The sequence below is a fragment of the Mesocricetus auratus genome, unplaced genomic scaffold (assembly GCF_017639785.1).
Source record: "Mesocricetus auratus isolate SY011 unplaced genomic scaffold, BCM_Maur_2.0 Super-Scaffold_100006, whole genome shotgun sequence".
Taxonomy (NCBI): domain Eukaryota; kingdom Metazoa; phylum Chordata; class Mammalia; order Rodentia; family Cricetidae; genus Mesocricetus; species Mesocricetus auratus.
This window is the reverse complement of record NW_024429190.1, coordinates 7,228,710-7,248,098: the sequence shown is the minus strand read 5'-3', so window position 1 is coordinate 7,248,098 and position 19,389 is coordinate 7,228,710. Positions and strand designations below refer to the sequence as shown.

General features: G+C 47.4%; 1 protein-coding gene across 1 annotated transcript in view; it reads right to left on the bottom strand.

Moving 5' to 3' along the window:
- The window catches only part of Pkd1l1 (polycystin 1 like 1, transient receptor potential channel interacting), a 131,689-nt gene that overhangs the window by 98,791 nt on the left and 13,509 nt on the right, over positions 1-19,389 (bottom strand). Inside the window, exons 6-13 of the mRNA XM_040746627.1 lie at positions 18,680-18,770; positions 18,070-18,173; positions 16,824-17,146; positions 7,611-7,781; positions 6,128-6,247; positions 5,517-5,685; positions 4,850-5,089; positions 2,598-2,730 (exon numbers count right to left, since the gene is read on the bottom strand). Coding sequence (XP_040602561.1) covers positions 2,598-2,730; positions 4,850-5,089; positions 5,517-5,685; positions 6,128-6,247; positions 7,611-7,781; positions 16,824-17,146; positions 18,070-18,173; positions 18,680-18,770 — 1,351 coding nt within the window. The remainder of the gene's footprint in view (positions 1-2,597; positions 2,731-4,849; positions 5,090-5,516; positions 5,686-6,127; positions 6,248-7,610; positions 7,782-16,823; positions 17,147-18,069; positions 18,174-18,679; positions 18,771-19,389) is intronic.

The window sequence follows — 19,389 nt, the reverse complement described above, 5'->3', positions numbered from 1 at the left end:
CTCCCCCTGGAGGCAGCTCCATATAATTGGAGAAGAGGAAACTCTGGAGAAGCAGGGGTCTTAAGAGTTCAGCAGCTGTGTTAGCCGCCCCTCCACATAGTCCCTCTTTTACCCTGCCATCCCGTTTAATCCTCCCGTTTTAGTCCCCCTTTGTCTCCTTATAACGCCACACTCCAGGGCAAGCCACGTGCTCAGGAGTAGTTGGCCAACACAAAACGGACTCCATATTTTTGTGTGGTTTTTGCTTTGTTTTAGTATCTTTTTTGTTATTGATCCTCTTCGTTTACATGTTTCAATTTTTGCTGTTCTCTAGTTTTTGAGGGAGAGAGTATGAAGTTGGATGGATGGAGAGTTGGGGTGGATCTGGAAGGAGAAGAGGGAAGGAAAAGAATATGATCAAAATATAATATATGGAAACGTTTTAATAGAATGTATTTAAGGGTAAAAGAAGGTACTGGCTGCCCTCCTCCGACTACTGACTGGAACATTTAATCTGAAGTTTTAGTTTAAATATAGTTCATTGTAAAGAAAACACAAATTATATAAAGACTAGACTGTTAAAAACAGCAGAAGAAAGAATATACTGGTCTTACAACTGGGAACCATTTAATTTACTCTTTAACCCTTTCCATTGCTTCTACTCTGCACCTGATTTCATTATAGGACTTGCGACAAAGCTGCCACATTTACATGAGCCAGGGAAAATTGTAATACTCTCAATTTTCAGACCTTATGTACACATCCCAAGTCACGAAATGCATTAAAACTATACAATTTTCATTGGCGTGGGAGCTGGCTCTGCATGCTGACAAGCTGGGGTGCACAGTATCACCTGGGTGACACAAATAAATTTCCCAAGACAGCATTCTGTTCCGCACACATGCAACATGGAACACTAAGGACATGAAGAAAATGTGTGCACTCGAGTTTTGCATGCTAAAGATGTGTGCACAGAAGGCCACACGCTGTTTGTAGTAACAGAAAGTTAGAAACAGTCAAAGTTTAGTAATGAGGACTCTGGGAAATTCTGTTGAATTTGTACATATGATCCACCATTAAAACTAATAGACAAGATGATGTAATAAGAGACAGTGTTCATGCTATAATGCAATGATTCAAATTTTGTGATAAACACACATTTAAAACTCTCTCTCTCTTACTCTCTCCCCACATATAACAAAACAATAGCAGGGAGCTAGAGAAAGGGCTCTGTGGTTTTCTGCTCTTGCAGGGGAACTAAGCCTTCTTCCCAGTACCCATGGTGGGCAACTCACATCCCCCTGTAACTCCAGCTCAGGGCACCTGGCATCCTCTGTTGAGCTGTGTGAGCCATATCCATACATGCACATTGTTTTAAAATGATGATAATTTTAAGCAATAGAAAAACATTTAAAATACATACATCTCCTGCTGTCTGGATTTCACAGAATGCCATTTTTTCTTTATACTTTATGAAAACACAAGAAGTATAAAAGACAAATGGAGTCATCAATATTGTTTTCCTTATCTTACAGAAACACTCAGATTAGAAACTGAGCTCATTTATTTGCACAGTGTTTGCTTCTGTGTATCAGTTGAAGGAACGTGTAAATCAAAACAACAGCAGATCTGTGTGTGGGAGTGTGAGCCTGTAACTCCAGCAAACTAGAAGCTGAGGAAGGAAAACGGAGAGTGCTGGGGTAGCCTGGGAAGCACAGAGAACTCAAGGACAGACTGGGCTAAATAGTGATGCCCAATCTCAAAATAAAACGATAATAAATGAAACAAGATAACAACAATAACAAAATATTCCTTAAAATAAAACAAGATCAAACAAAGGACAGTATTGGCTGCACAACAGAGCAAGAATTCTGGTCAGAGCCTCATGAGCAGTGGTCCTTCCATAGAATCCCTTGAGTTTGGTCCCTCCCTCCCACAGAGAGTGCAGAACAGCCTGACACCATGGAATGCTGGCCTCACAGCTCCAGAGGTCTTGCCTTGAGGGACATGGACACCTGAAGGCCGCAGCCTGCCCAGGGCAACCCTATACCCTCTTTGAAGTCCACTGCACTCTGAGGCTGCTGGGACCTGAGATGCTTGGGGCTGGCAGCTAATCCACCAGGGAAAGTGTTTTGGCAAAGGCTCAGCAGCAGATTTTGATCCCCAAGGGTCAGGCTGAACACCTTTGACCTGAAAGTAACATTGCTTGAAATCAAAACCCTCAAAGGAGTGGAAGAAATAAAAGACAGCCTTTCCCCCTACTCTGTGGTTAGTATTCGGCATATAATTGGACATTTCTTTTCATTTTGGTGTCAAATTTTCCTTTTGACTGAAAAGTTATTATTCTGTATGTAATCAGAAGAGAAAGAAAAAGGAAGGAAGCTGCTTGAAGCAAGCTGTGCTGAATGTCATGTAGGTAGATAAAAGACTTATTCTCCCAGTAGACGCCACCAGGCTCTCCCTGCTCAGGGAGCAGCTTCAGAGCCCTCACAGGGCCTCCTCTGTGCTACATGCTGCAGGACAAACTCACAAAGCCTCCTTCACTCTGCAGCGAGCTCCGCAATATGGAAGCAGCCTGTAGGGAGGCAGGCGGGAGAATCTCTTAAGCCGGGTCCTACCTGCACCTGCTTAGGCCCCATGTTCTTCACCGGGGGTGGCTGGCAAGGCTCGTGCACGATGAAAAGTTGCTTTCGTAGGATGGCAGAGCTGACATTATTGAAGGCGAGGACTTCAACTGTAAATTCCCCCTCCCTGGAAGGGTGGAAAGCAGAGACACGGAGAGATCAAGGTTGCTGTACACTGGCCCGTGTTCCCTCTTTATAACCACCTGTGACTGTGGTTATTCTATCTGATGGCAGTGAACCCCCAGAGTAGGGACAGAAGAGGCCTGGGTCGTGAAGCTGGTCTCCACGGAGGCCAGTCCGCTTGGTGGAGCTGACCATGCTGTGCGGGCAAAGGCCTGGGTTAGTCAGCTGGTAGTTACGTGCTCCAAGCAACATCACACTCAGCAGATGGCACACTGCTCCCAGGAGCCATATGACTCAGTTCTCTGCTGACCACAGAGCCACCCGAAGGCTGGGCCTCAAACTTTTCCCTGTGGTGGACATTCCTGACTGGAACTCTGGGTTTGCTGGCACATCTTCTGGTTCTAGGGTCAGATTTCTTGAACAATCCCTAGGGTTTGGGGCATGAGGAAGGAACAGAATAGGTTTTAAACTTGCACCTTCATGCAGCCCTGGGCAGAGTGGTCCTGGCTGTGGAGAGAAGTAGGAGGGTTGTGGGGATAAGGCAGCTCATGAGAATGTCACCTGCTACCCTAGAGGTCCAGGAAGAAAGGCAGGTGCTCTGAGGAGGAAGAGGAGGAGGAGGAGGAGGAGGAAGATGAGGAGGAGGAAGATGAGGAGGAGGAAGATGAGGAGGAGGAGGAGGAGGAGAAGGAGAAGGAGGAAGATGAGGAGGAGGAAGATGAGGAGGAGGAAGATGAGGAAGAGGAAGAGAAGGAGGAAGATGAGGAGGAGTAGGAGGAGGAGGAGGAAGATGAGGAGAAGGAGGAAAAGGAGGGAGAGGAGGAGGAGAAGGAGCAGGAGCAGGAGGAGGAGGAGGAGGAGGAGGAGAAGGAGCAGGAGCAGGAGCAGCAGGAGGAGGAGGAGGAGATCTGCATGCTGGTCTTGGGCTGTGGGACGGTCCAGGGCAAACACTGGAGACGACACTAGACACACTCTGCCGTTTGCAGAGGGCTGCTGGAGCCACAGAGTGCATCTGGGAGTCTGAGCTCTAGGTACCAGCCTAGCCATGTGCAAATCCCTCAGGAACTTTCGATTGACTCCTTCTGTACCTAAGAACCTATTTCCAAGGAAGAAGTCATGAATTCTGGCTATTGATAGACCACTAAAGGAAGTTAGAAGAGGCCATAGGCATGGGCCTGCGTCTAGGGAAGTTTGCAATGGTTTCTGGCGCTGCTGCCAGGAGGTTTAACTTTTGAATTCTTCTACTTGTGGTTTGAATGAGAAACATCCCTATAGACACTTGTGTTTAAACACTTGGTCCCCATTTGGTGGTGCTATTTGGGAAGGTTATGGATGTGTGGCTTTGCTGGAGGAAGTGTGTCACTAGGGGTGGGCTTTGATGGTATACAGTTCCACCACACTTAAGAGTTGGCTCTCTCATCTCTCAGCTTCCTCCTTCCTGCTCCTGCTGCAATGCCTTCCCTACCATGTGATCATCTAGTCCTCAGAGCCCCTACACCCAAGCAAACTGTTCCTGAAGTTGATTTTTCTTTTTTTAAAGATAGGGTTTGTCTGTGTTGCTTTGGAGCCTGTCCTGGAACTCGCTCTGTAGACTAAGTTGACCTCCCAGTGGGTTGAATTCAGGGTAATATTCACACTCTACCTTCAGACCCAGAGACCCATTGTAGTGTGTCCTCAGAGCTCTTACTGTCTCATCTGCCCCACCTACCTCCTCTCTCTCTCCCAGTCACACCCACCTGCTACTGCAGGCCTCTCCCACTCCAGCCCTTGCTTTGGGTCTCTGTTGGTTCCCCCTCTAGGAACTCCCTGCTGGAGGTTCCCCTTCCGGTCACTTGCAAATTCCCAAGTACGGTTTTGCAGTCTACCAGCCATGTGTGTGGGTCATGCCCTCTGCACCCCATACCTTCCTTGTTGATGGAACCCCCAGGAGTGAAGGCCTCTGTTGGCCTCCTTTCCCTGGACTGCAAGCTCTTCAGAGCCTAGGCAGGCCTGGCCTGTTTCCATTCAACATTTGTCGTCTGCGTGACCTGCGAGGGTGGCTATGTGGCTTTAAGCACCAATCCTTCCGAAGGCAGCCCCACGTGCCACCTGCAGACAGTTGTCACCTGGCCTGTATGGCTTACCTGCTGTAGACATGGCTGGAGAAACTTCTGCCCAGCTCAGTGGTCCCATCTCCAAAGTTCCAAAGGTAGGTCACGTCCGTGCCAAAGTTGAGCCTGCACTCAAAGGACACATTGGCCTTTACCAGGGCTGAGGCAGTGGACACTAGCCGATTGGCTATGATTCTCTTCTGTACCCTGATGAGGTGAGACTCGGAGAGCACACTGCCGATCCTGCTGGTGGCCTTGACCATCACAGGGTACCTGAGGATGGGAACAAGGCAAGAGGAGAACACAGGGCTGGTGAGAATCTCCACATCACTTCAGGAGCTGGGAGCTGGGAGCTTAAGCTGTGGGCATTATCCAATGAGGGAAGTTCCCTTTCTCATTATTTAGTTCCTGTCTCTAAAGGAGGTGCATGCCCTGCCCTTGTTTAAAGGAAGGCAATCTAGATTATACTAAGGGCTGAGGCAAACACTGAACACATTTGAATTTAGGATCACTGTGCCTCTTAGTGCTCCCTGGGGGAGGTGAGCCCCTCTTCTTTTACATTTTAATGGTTAAGCTCAACACACAGAAGTGCTTAGGGGCTGGATGGAATGTAAACACCAATAAGACTTTTGTGATAGTGCCAGGGTGGTCTTTATCCCTACTGTTGGCTGCATCAGCTCTGAAGAACAAATCGACAGACCACTGAGGGATGCTCAGCCTTCTTCTGATGCTTCTGGAAGTTGTCCTCACTGGTGGGTCATCTCCCAAATACCATGTGAACTCCAGGGGTAGAGTTTCCTTGGTAACAGCCACAAATGTGATGTCTGTGTCTGCAGCAAACGCAGTCCCGTTGGTGCAGATAGACACAGCTGTGACAAAGAGAGGGAGGTAGGGGGCCATCAGCACAAAGGGCTGGAAGCCACTCGGAGGCCACCAACCCCCCCACCCCCCCCTGCCACCTAACCATGAACACTGAGCCTGTGGGTTCTGAGTGGTCTGTGGGGCCCAAGCACTCAGGTCTGAGCGTCATCAGTGATGACTCACAAGGCAACACGGCCAGCTCCTTTGGAAGGCATGGAATGGAGGTGGGGTAGGGGCAGCAGAGACCACATGATAGTGCCTCGTCTCCCACACTCGGGTGGGAGCTCAGAGCCTATGGATTCTAGGAAAGTCCCTGAACAATCTGTACATGCACAGGAGCCTGCTGGAGGGTCTAGGATGGGTCCTGGGCAGAGCTGAATGCAGAAACTTCAGCAGTCAGTCAGTTGCCAAGGCAGAAGAGCTACATCTAGAATTAAAGCAGAGACGCACGTTGCATCTGATACCCCACAGTCACACCGAGCCAAGCCGGGCTGCTGTCTACTTGGGTCTGAGAAATAAAGGACACATTGTATGAAGAAACAGACGAGAAGCAGTGCATCACGACTGTGCCTACAAGAGAAGACACAGAAGTCAATTTTAATTCACTTGTCTTAAGCACACACACACCCCAAAATTTCTCATTGTTAATTTTATAAAATTTGAAATGTGGAGCATACACTCAAATTTTAAAGGTGCCCCATGAACAAGATTAACACATCCTCCTTAACAATGACTAAAATTTAATCTTGGTCACAACCTGTGTCACAACACATGAGGAAAGAAAAGTCATGATTTTGCACACGGGGGTCCAATTATTGATCTTCAGCATGGGATTTAGACTCCAGTAACCCAATTCTAAGTCTTAGCACAAAACCCACTTTACTCAAAGCATGCGTGGCCTGTGCTCACCCACTGTACTCAAAGCTTTGATAGACGAGTCAGTGTGGATGGTCCGCTGACTGTCTACAGCGCTCTGCTTAGCGGTTTAGAAGCCCTCCTCTGTGTCGTGTGATGCTTAGTCAGAGAGCTTCCCCCCAGGAGGACTGTGGGAAATGCAGTCCACATGTGGTAAAACAGTCCAGATTCTCAAGAATGAGTTCTTCAGGATGCATCTCTCACTGCCTTCTCCTTTTCCTGTAAGCCTATCTACTGGAGCAGAACACTCTGGCGTCTTCCTGCTCCGCTCTGGCTCTGCTAGAATGTGTCCCAGCTGTTTACTTCAGAGCCCTTAATTACAGTCGCTCTTCTGCCTCCTCCTGGACTGTGAGCTCTTGATACCGTCCACCAAGCTGGCAGCAGGGGAATGGATGCCTACAGGTGGGTGTGGGCGAGCATGAGGAGGCAGGAGTTGGGAGCCCCTGACATACTATGAGCCCAGCACCGCATACCATTGACTATGGCTGTGCCATCTGCCAGAATGTCCCCACACCAGCTCATCACAGCTCACTGTATGTACCAACTTCTGCCTCACGTGGTATCCCAGATACCCACGGTGACACGCAGTCTAGGGGACCTCCCGGTCCCATGGCCACGCTCCTCTGCAGGCACTTCAGCTTTCTTTCATGTATCTTTTGTTATACACTGAATAGGGTGGCTGGAACTTGGACAGCGAAGCTAAAACTGAGTCAGGCTACACGCACCCCAGAGATCTCCACGCACCCCAGAGATCTCCACGCACCCCAGAGATCTCCACGCACCCCAGAGATCTCCACGCACCCCAGAGATCTCCACGCACCCCAGAGATCTCCACGCACCCCAGAGATCTCCACGCACCCCAGAGATCTCCACGCACCCCAGAGATCTCCACGCACCCCAGAGATCTCCACGCACCCCAGAGATCTCCACGCACCCCAGAGATCTCCACGCACCCCAGAGATCTCCACGCACCCCAGAGATCTCCACGCACCCCAGAGATCTCCTGCTCAGGTCTCACCTTTCTGCTGTGGGAGGGAGTCGGCAAAGGAAAGAGCTTCGCCGTCGTGGATAGAGCTGGAGTTCATGAAGACAGACACGTTCTCACGGCCAATGTCCACGTAATAAGGTCCCAGCTCCACATCAGCTCCATGAACGTCATGGACAACAGCCCTGAGCTTGTAGACTCCTTCTGGAAAAAGAAGACAAAAACGGACATTTGATGGCTTTCCAAACAGACATTAAGAGCTAACGCCTCAGGATAGTCACATTGGGGTGTGAGTATCAGTCTGTGAACTGATATTTTAAGTAAGATTTTTTAAAAATTCCTGGCAAAAGCGGGGGCATCCCATGGACATGCAGCACACGGCACTCTGAGTCCCACATTCAACATGGCTTGGTGTAGCTTAATGGTCTACGTGTTTTTGGTTTTACGAGACAGGGTTTCTCTGTATTGTTTTGGAGGCTGTCGGAAATTCTTATTTTTTTATTTTATTTTATTTTTTTCATTGTTATCACTTTTTATTTTAATTTTAAATAGCTTGTTTTACATGTCAATCCCAGTTCCCTCTCCCTCCCCTCCTCCCGCACCCCCTTTCCCCCCCCACCCTCCCACCCTATTGCCAATTCCTTCCACATAGGGGATATCTAGAGTCTGTCATTTCACTCAGGGTAGGGTCCAGGCACTCCCCTAAGAGTCCAGGCTGAGAGAGCATCCCTCTTTGTGCTATGGGCACAGGATGACTATTTGTATTCCAGGGATAGACACTGATCCACTGCTCAGGGCCCCATAGGTTGCCCAGGCCTTCTCATTGACACTCACATTCGGGGGTCCAGATCAGTCCCATGCTGGCCTCCCTGCTGTCGGTCTGGGGTCCAAGAGCTCTCCCCTGTTCAGATCAGCTGTCTCTGCTGGTTTTGCCAGCCCATTCTTTGCCAATTTGCTCATCACTCCTCTCTCTCTCTCTGTCACTGGGTTCCTTGGGTTCAGTTCAGTGATTAGTTGTGTGTTTGCCTCTGCTTCCATCAGTCACAGGATGAAGGCTCCCGGATGGTTATAGACATCAAGTTCATTATCAGGAATGGGCATTCGAGGTGGTCTCTCCACTATTGCTTAGCTTGCCAATTCGTGTTATCCCTTTAGATCACTCGAGGTCGCTCTGGTGCCTGATCTGTATTCGATCCTATGATTCCCTCTTCCCCCTATTCTACCCCCACCCCCTCAACTTCCTGTTCCCCCATGACCAACTCCCTTCCTCTTTACCCCCTCTCTTCTTCCCAGCTCCCACCCCCCCACCCCTCGCCGTGTTCCCCATCCATTCAGAGGATCTTGTCTCCATCCTCTTCTCTTGGGTCCTATGCATATATGCATATCTAAGCTGTCGGAAATTCTTAATGTTAACAATGTTGGTGTTTCCCGCTAGGCTCTGAAAATGATGCAGCATATCTGTTCACCAGTGTATTAACAATATTAAAATGGGCCCTGGCCATTTCAGAATAGCTGGGTTAATACGTGTGTGTATTTGATGCACACACTTGCTTGCATAAACATCCAAATAGTACATTATGATAAACTAAAAAATGGCCCTCCACCCTGATTGTTTCCTTGAAGTTTTTGTGATGTCCCTGTGATATGACTTGGACTTTTTCATTAACTAGTAGAGGCTGTTCTTCCTCTTTTAGATTGGTCCCAGTCTCTGGTCAGTTGCATAGTCCCTCCACCTTGCCTCTTCTTTCTTGTCTTTGGACTGGTCACAGACATAGCTTGCTGAAGAAGATACAAAACTCAGTTGTCCCACGGGGCCATCCATCTCTAGGAAGAGCCATCAATTTGCCTGATTGGCAGATGCCTACGGATCCATAATGAATCCTCTGAGTCCAGCCCAGATCCAAAGAATCCCCTTAAAAACTGGGTTGAACTCACGATTGCATTCTATTTGGTTTTTAGTTCTTTGAGAATGTTGCATTTTAGGGCACTAAGTTGCACTCTGCTAACAGAGCCACAGAGGATGGGTGCAGACCCACCGGACTAGAGAGACCACTAGCAGGTGCCAGCCCCAACCTCCTACCCACTCTTCTAAGTTATGCATTTAATCCTGCTGTTCATTGGTTTTAAAATGTTAGGTGACCCTTGGTGTGTCACAGGGTTGTGTCCTCTGCTGGTCCCAGTCACCCATTCCCAGTTCTGTCCCTCACAGACCTCATTCACCATCCACACAGAGCAAAGGTTCCCTTCCAGGCCTCTATCAGCTTATACATCTCCATTATGTAAGCTCCTTGTCTCCTGCTGGCCCTTTGTAAATGACCCAGGCAGAGAGGGTGCCTTCAAATGGTGATGGCCCACAGCTCTGGGGTTGTGTTTCATTTCCAAGTTCACTATATTCTGCCTCCTTTGCTCCCAAAGGTTATCACAGTTCACTCAGCACACACATAACAGATGCTTATGAAATGATCAATGACATTATACAGGATGGAAACTAAAGCCAAACAAAATAAAACAGTTCTCAAGGCCCAGCACATGACATTCCTTAGGACAGCCTTTACTGTCCTAGAGAGCAGGAGGGGGTGGCATAGTACATACAGAGCAGGGACTTAGCAGAGAAAAAGTCTTCTATAAGGAAACAGCAAGTAGGGTGTGATGCAGGATTTGGGAGCAGGGTGCAGAGCAGAGCACCAAAGAAAGTATCCTACCCTGAACAGAGATTTAATGATTTCTTAAGAATGGGCAGACCCGGGGCTGGAGACAGCTCAGAGGTTAAGAGCATGTACTGCTCTTGCAAAGAGCTGAGTTTGAGTCACATCACCTGCTCACAACCTCCTGTCTCTGTGGAAATCTGCATTCACTTGTACACACACACACACACACACACACACACACACACACAATTTAAAAATAAATCTTCTTTAAAGGCATATTTTTCTAACTTACAGAGGCTGTACCTTAAGTGCTGAATCATCATTAACTTGATCACACTTATGAAACAAACCAACACTTCTCACAATAGAATCCAAAGGAGATCTGCACGTGGATTTTAATGAATGAAACTAACATCAAGCCAGCTATCACAGTCACGGGGACCAGAACTGAGTTAAGAGTTATAATATGGACAAACCAGCATATTATTCACACTTAGTTTTAAAAGGATAACCTTATCACTCCAGCATCAGGAAGCTAGTTTATCTAACAGTTAAAAGACCTGTGCCTGGACTTAGGAACTTGATTCCAGGTCTTAGGCAAATTTGTTTGTAAATTGCCTTTAAACTTAACCTCTAGGAAATGATAGAGTACTACTCAGTGCTGGATAGTTTATGTCAACTTGACACAAGAAAGTCATTTGAGAGTAGGGAACCTCAATTAAGAAAATGTCTCCATAGGATCAGGTTGTAGGCAAGCCTGTCTTAGTTAGTGATCAACAGGATAGGGCCCACCCTATAGTGAGGAGTGCTATCCCTGGGCTGGTGGTTCTGGGTTTTATAAGAAAGCAGGCTGAGCAAGCCATGATTAGCAGCAGTCAGCAGCACCCCCCATGACCTCTGCCTCAGCTCCTGCCTCCAGAATCCTGCACTGTGTGCGGTCCTGTCTGGCTTCCTTCAGTGATGAACAGAGATGTGGAAGTGTGAGCCAAATCAACCTTTACTCCTCAGCTTGCTTTCTGGTCATGGTGTTTCGTCACAGCAGCAGAATCCCTAAGGCAAACTTCTTGTTTTATTTTTAAGGCAGTAAGAAAAATCAATTTTTTAAAGTTATAGGTGTTTAGCAGCAATAGAGCACCCCCCAATTTGAGTATGATGCAGTTAGCCTTTCACTGAGTGTAAGGATGAACTAAAATGAAATACATTTGGAGGAGTGATGGGAGGTAGCCCTATGCTTGTTCGTAATACAAAAGAGATACAAGAGCTGCCCAAGGCATCAAAACTCAAGCATGGATGGGCAGGAACCATGCTGGAGGTGGGAAAGGGAAGGAAGATACTGTAAGTGCAGAAGGACTTGGTGACTGTAAATTTCTCAAGCAACGTCACCTGCGGACAACCAGTCCTGAAAACGTGAACTCGGTTTGAGAAACACTACAAAGAGAGAGAAATGGGAAATGATGAAAGGGAGGGAGACGACACCATTCAGGACATATGAGATACTACAAGAGTTAAGAGGAAAGCTTCAGGAGGCGCTCAGTGGATGGAGATCATCCTCCAGGGGGAATATATATATATATTTCAAAGAAGAAGAATGAATTAAACACTGGAGAACCATTATGAATAATGCAAGAGCAGAAGTAAGTAAGAACACCTCAAGGATCGCACTGGAGAATGAGACACCACACAACGAGACAGAAAAAAACATCAGGGCAGTTAAAAGAAAGCAGAGGCACTGAAAAAACAAATGAGACCAGAGAGAGAGACAGACTGAACAGTTCTGTCTGTAGCAGACTCCCATGACTCAGAGTTAAAGTGTTGCGATAGAAAGCAATTTAAGGGCCTAATAAAAGAAATATTCATTGAAGCCCATTAAAGGGCAACGCATGTCTGTAGTGTACACCCGAGGAATTGATCTAGAATAGCTAATTTTGAAGTGTGTGAATTCTGGTGAAGCTACTGGAAGTTACATCTGTAAAAACAAAAGCAGTAAGTCATCTCTAGGAAGAAAGGAGCCATCACAGCCTAGGAAAGAATGCAGCTATCCAAGACATAGGTGTCAGGGAGCTGGAGGGCGAGGTGGGCCTCCGAATCTGCGTTTCAAGGCCGATGCTGGTGATGAGAATGATGATGAGGCTTGCCACACATGGAGAAGCACCCTTATGAGAAGGAACCAAGTGGAGGAGTGAATAGGGTCCTCAAGAAAACACGTGCCCAAGAACTTGTAGGCCAGGAAACTGTCACTCAAGTACAACAGCATCGACTCTAACTTTTCATCTGAGTTCTCCCCACAAGTCAGCAGGACTCTGAACTGTAGTGAGCTAAACGAGACGAGGAAGGAAGAACTAGGAACGAGAACGGAGCCTGTCTCACACTAGAACCAGAGTAAACCGCATGTGGTCAGCTGGGGGCGGATAGACCATCAACCCGAGGCAGTGAAGGCGTAGAGCTTACACAGCGAGCTGAAGCGGGCCAGGAAAGAGATGAAGGGTGGAGGTGTGAAGTAGCCTGGCTACCCTTCCTTGTCACTTGGACTGGGTTTAGAGTCACCGTGCAAACTCACAGTTCTGGAAAGCTTTGGCAGAGGGAAGACCTGGCCTGAATTTGGGCTGCATTAACCCACGGTCTGGAATCCCAGAGTGAGTTAAAACAAAACAAACAAAAAATCAAAGTGAACTGAGCACCAGCATTTGCCATCTGCTTCCTGAACGTGTGGGGGAAATGCGACAGCCTGCTTCAAGCTCCTGTCACCTCAGGCCATTGCCGAGTGTGCCTTCTCACCATGGTGAGCTGTATCTTGTCAAACTGTAAGCCAAAAATCAACTCTTCTGCCTAGTGTTCCTTGTCACGGACAAAGACTAATAGAGATCATTTGAATGACTGACATCTATGATAAATTAGGGGTGGGAAGGAGAAAAGGGAATACATTTATATCCTTATTACGGTGGTGGTGCTAAAAGGAATCAACTGCCCTTGACCACCCTACTTAGGACAGGGTGCCAGCTCTGTGGGTCACAATGCCTACTGGTGCTCTTTTGCTCAAGGTCTGCCTGCCTGCCTGCCTGCCTGCCTTCTCCTCCCCGTCTCTCCTTTCCTCCCTCCCTCTAGCTCTCCCTTCTTCATCCTCCCATCCTCGATCTCCTCCTCTCCCTCCCTCTCTCCTACCCCCATTTACTCTGACTAGTCTTTCCACTGGAGGGGTTGGGTGGTAGAGAGTCTCAGGCAGGAAGGTAGCACAGGGGTTCAGCACCTACAAGATCAGCAGCCACTTAAGCCTGGCATGTCAGGGTGGACACAAGGGATAGTCCTCCCCAACCTCCTGAGCAGTCCTGAATTCTCATTTCTAATGCTGACTGCAGCTTAAACTACAAAGATGATGTGAAAAGTTTAAAAAGCCAGAACACTAAAAAAATATGTATTATGGTACACGATGACTGGAAATGAATAATGGAACAACCAAACAAAGGTCATAGGACACATGGATTGTCAGGGAAATAAGCAGAAAATAACTACAAAAGCAAGAAGAAAAAAAGATCAAAACAGAAATTAACCAACTAGGAAAAGTGCTTGCGCACGTGTGTGTACACACACACACACACACACACACACACACACCATGCTAGTTCCTTAACCAAAGAAATGCACATCAGCCCTATCTGATTCAGGAGAGAAGAAAGAGCAAAATTAAATGAAAATGAACAAGGAAATAAGTCAATATCAATGAAAATTTAAGAACCAGGGGGAGCCACATTGTTCATGGCTATGTAATTAAGCTTGAAGACTTGTATTAAAAGGATAAATTTCTAAGAACCTAGTATTTAAAAGAATTAACTATGAGAAATAGCAAATATCAGTAGAGAAAGGTGTTAATGAGTTAGCCAGAGGCAACAAGAGGGTGGGTGTGTAGATTCATCAAGACAATAACTGTCTCTGATGTTGTCTTTGCTGTTCCAGGATGAGAGTCCAAACATAAAATACTCCATGTACCATGTTCAGAAAATTTAAAGCTAATGCTACCAAACCAGCAAATAGACTCCAGGCCAGTTATGAGCACCAGCGTAGAACCCTTGAGTAGGATTTAGAGAAAAGTGAGTTCAACCATGTCTTTAAAAATAATAAGGCAAAGCCATATGGTTTCCCTCTCCCAGGAATTCCAGAATGTTGTTACTGAGTAATGTGACTTGAAACTTGTGTAGTTCTAAAGCAAAAACCAATCATAAAATCATCTCAGCAGATAGAATTTATAAGGAGGTTTTTTTGTTTTGTTTTGTTTTTAAATTTTCAGTCCTTAACAAAAGATGAAAACTTCTGTACCAGGGTAAATTGAATTTATCGAAATTCTAACTTGAAGTTTGAAGAAAAAATGGCAGACAGTTCTGAGAACAAACACACACAGCATTATCTACTAATGTAACCCACAACACTCTGGAAATCCGGGCCACAGTAGTTAGACAAGAGAAAGGACTGTATGGCATCACTGGAGACGGGAAGTGACACGTCAGCATTTCTGAACTGTGTGTGTACACTTGAGAATGTGTGCTGGAGACGTCTGTGTCAAAGTTCAGCAAGACCAGAGGCCACAAAACAAAGAGAAACCTCATCACCTCTCTGTGTGTCATGGCAACCGGTGTGACGATAAACAACTTGTTTGTGACAGCACAGACACATGAAGTGTCACATAATGTAAGTTCCATAAGGAAACAGATGTTTCCAAAGGAGTGAGGAAGGATAGAAAGGAACAGAGTAAGTTCTATTAAAAGGGGGACTTGGGAGCACAAAACTACACAAATTAATTTTGAGCTAAACACAATTCCGACAGAATGATAATATTGCCAATATCATCATGTTAGTCAGTGTGGGTCTAAAACTCATGTGGAAAAAACATCAGTAAAACATGACCAAAGCTGGGTGGTGGTGGCACACAACTTTGGTTCCAGCACCTTGCAGGCAGAGGCAAGTGGATCTCTGGGAGTTCAAGGCCAGCGTGGTCTACAAAGCAAGTTCCAGGACCTCCATGCATGTTACACAGGGGAAACCTGCCTGAAAAAAACAAAAACAAAAAAACCCAAAAAAGATAATACGACCAAATAATCCAGAAAAGTTGAGCCGAAACAAGAAGACCTGAAGAGGTGTAGCAGTGGTTCACACAAGAGATGGGGCAGATGGAAAAAAGGGAACAGAAAGTCTGCAGAAGCATTCCAGATGCTTCTGAAAGTGGATCATTCCAGCAGTCCTGCCGACATCAAGAAAGTGAGACGTGCATCCGACGTTATGCCAGGATATGTATTCAAATACATTAGTTACTTAAATGTGCAGAATTCTATCATAAAACACTAAAAGATACTAAAGAATTGCTTTACAAATTTGGAGTAAGGAACACATTTTTAATTAGGATATGTATCTCAAAAACTGGGGCTTACGAATAGCTCAGTGGTAGAATATTGCAATACTTGCCTAGAATGTGTGAAGCTAGGCTCAACCTCTGGCACCCCCATATAGATAACAAAATAAATGAACAACATTTCATACAAAAACATCTAAAGGTAAAGCTGAAACATAATAAATGGAGAAAAATACTTGCAACTGATGACTCTCACAATAAAGAGATTAATTTTCTCAGTAATGGAAAATACTCACAAAACCCCATGTTATACAGAAGTACTCTTTTTGGCTGAACATGGTTTTTTAAAAAGGTACTTTAATTTTGAATAATTTTTAATTTATTCAGAATTAAAGCTCCAGAAGGGGACCATTTCCATCTCAGACTAACATCTATCTGCACTGTTCACAGAGCACAGGCCTGACAGCTCTAATTGAAAACAATTTGGCAAAATGTCCTCTTTTCTGTGAGCTGCCATATACTCACTGCAACGTTACTTTTAATACCGAAAGACCAGAAACCATCTCAATGTCCACCAATAAAATCCAGCTAAACAGACCTGGCCTGCCAGTCACCCCCAAGGGCAGGGACGTCCTTCTGGTCTGGACGGAAGAGATGCTCTAAGGTGGAGATTTGCACTTCCGTGGGCAGAGAGCTGGGCATTGCGCTCAGTGTACTTCCATTTACAGGAAGCAGAACAAGCCTGATAGTGGCATGTATGCCCACGAGATGGAAGAGGTAAAAGACGCGGTTGCCTGGGGGTCAGTGGGAAGGGACTCTTGCCGTGCGTCTTGTCAACTGTGTGGGCTCACATGAGAGGCTAGACCATGTTCAAAAAAGCAATTGTCAGAAGAGAACGGAAAAATAAACTCTTCTATTACTCAGGAAAGTTGAGTTTTCCACTTACATACCACACTCGTCTCCAAGGCTTTAAGATTTGCCTGAGTAACACCAAAATGTCTATTCAAACATTGGTCATTGTTTGTTATTATTACTTTGAATTTGTTGGAATTTTCAACTCAAAAGAAACACGTGGCTCCTTGAAGAGGAATGTGAGGGTCTTCAATGTAATGTAGTCAAAAACGTGAGCTCTGCCACCCAGAGGCCACCAGACTGGTTCAGAAGGGTGCAGAGGGTGGAATGTGGCTGCCCCCCCCGTCCCTGCCGGTGTCCTGGGATGGCACCTCCTTCCCAATCTTCCAGAGCAGGCACGCTGCATCATACCTTTCCTGTACCAGTGATAGCCAGTCACTGCGGCTGCACCTGCCACTGCACACAGGCTCGTCCCCGCTCCACGACCATCCCCAAAGTCCACCAGCAGACAAAGAGCTGTTCCGGAAGCCTGCTGAACTCGGATCCCCAGAGCCGGGGGTGCCTGAGCACCTGTTTCTGGGAGGTAGCAGACTGCAAAGCGCCCAGCATTTTCAGCCTGTGTGGCCGGGATGGGCCCCGGAGGATGCTGAGCAACGGGAGGGGGACTCTCGGCATGGTACCAGGATGTGGGGAGGCTGCAGGTACAAGCGGTGCCAGGAGGAGGACCTGAGGACCTAAGAGAAAGAAGCGGTCATCCTATTTCAGGGCGGTCTACAGGTCCAGGAATACGGAGGGCATGGGGGTGGGCGGGAGGGTGGGTGTGAGCAGACTGTCTAGGATAGCAGTCAGAGAACAGGCATGGCGTCCTGGAGAAGGGCTCTGGTCACTTGCCAGACAGGCACTTGTGACCACAGGTTGAGACACTGAAAGCAGGGCCAGAAATTCCCCCAGAGACTGAGGTCGGTTACTGGAGCACAACTAATCTAGTTACAGAAAAAGAACAGGTAAGATAACTGTTTTTCTATCACTGAAATAATGAGCAGAAAGCCTGTCTTTCTCATGAGTTTTGTACAATGCTGTCCTGACCCACACTTTCCCATTTCCAAATGTAGCTCCTCGTGTTGGGAGCTGGGGGCTGGAAAGAGTATGGACTACCTAGGAACACAGGACTTCTGTCCCCGGCTTACTGGGAACCGCTGTAGGAAGACACTGACAATGGGCATTTAGGCAGCTGGAGGTCTGAATCAAGGACAGAGCCCTTCAAAGCAGAGGAGAGTGCCCTCATGGGCAAGGGAGGGTTCTGAGTGTCAGATTGTCACATTGCCCTCCTCTGCCTGCGCTGGCTAATCCCCCCAGCAACACAGACAGTGCTGAATTTCTGACTGCTCTCAAAGACAGAGGGACCCCATGACATGGGATCCAGGTGGCAAAGAGCGGCTTGGCACACTCCCAGCCACAGCTGCAGGAAGATCGAAGAACCAAGAGGCCCGCATCAACAAGTGACAGGTAGTGACTAAGACAAGATGGGTGTGGCCCTCGCCACCCTCTGCCTTCTGGTAATGTCGGGAAAGTGGAAAGCTTGCTAGTGCCTGAGAGCTGCCTAGGTGCTGGTCTGTGGGGACGTGACCACCCTAGTGGGGACCTCCCGGCGACAGACCTCCGAAGCAGCATCTTGGGCATGTCTTCCGCAGAACACAGCCATCCTTCATAGCAAAGAACTTCCTTCTCCAGGCTGCAGAGGGCCGCCGCTGAAGAGGTGCCCTGCAACACAAATGTCTAAAGTCACAGGAGCTTCTCCAGTCTTCGCTCTTACACACGTTTCCCATGTTAAAGTCAACTTAGTAAATGGCGTGAGATTGCAGTCTCGTGAGACTGAGGACTCTAGTGTGGTTGGGAAATGTCAATCAACCCGTCCATGCCTTCAGAATGAAATGGGGCCATTCCTAGCAAAGAGAGCACCCTGCGGGGAACCCCTAGAACTACACAGGTGGCGCCAGGAGCTTCAGGGTAGCCTGTTATCACTTCATGAAGTCAGCCTCTGCTAAGGTAATAGGCTAGCTACTTATATGATTGAGTGCGCATGAGGCCAGTAGCTGAGAGAAGACATCACCACAGGCAGGAAAGCGTGGGCTCTTTTCGTTTTCACTGCAATGACATATTTCAATCCTGCACAACCATGCAGCATCTAACAGAGTTAGGAAGGCAAAGTAGAGGTCACTGGTCAACTCAGAGGCAAATTCTTCAGGGGCTGGGGGTCAGACACCAACCTGCTGGGGACCGGAGAATGATCCATCTGCTCGTTCAGTCTCACACAGGCACAGAAGACAGGAGCGGGGACTGGCAATGTTCCTGACGCTCCTGCTCATGACAGAGGGCGGAGAGATGCCGTCATATGCTTGGCACATCTGCCTGCTATCTGAAAGACCCTCCCTGTCATCCAAGCCTGTTTCTGGGAGCCCAGAAGGTGGGCCATCAGATAATAGATGTGCTGTAAACTGGTCCACTCAGGGCTGTGGCAGGTGTCCAGGAGAAGTCTTTAGGGTGGTAGGGAGCCCAGTTAACGCCAGTTGCTAAAATTTGCACATCCCACACATGCTGGGCCATCAATATGTACTGTGGCATAATCCTTGCACTGTTGCACAGACAGGGAGTGGGAGTCCTGGAAAACAGCTCCTAGTCAGTGGCCAGCACCTCCTGTCCTATGCCTCTCACTGACCACAGCAGGCCCAAGGTCTGCAGGTTCAAGGTCCTCATGGAAGCAGTGAACTGTGGCATGTGACTAACTCCAGAATTCAGTTCTGGTCCCTGACCTGCTGCTCTGTCCACCTCCCGGCCTCTCCCACGGTGCAGGACACACACACTGTTCCCTCTGTTGATGAAACCAGTTCCCTTGACCCTTTTAATGGCATGTCCTCCTGCATTGTCCTAAGTTACTTTGAACACTCCTAATGGGTCACACTTTCTGGCTGTTTGCTTT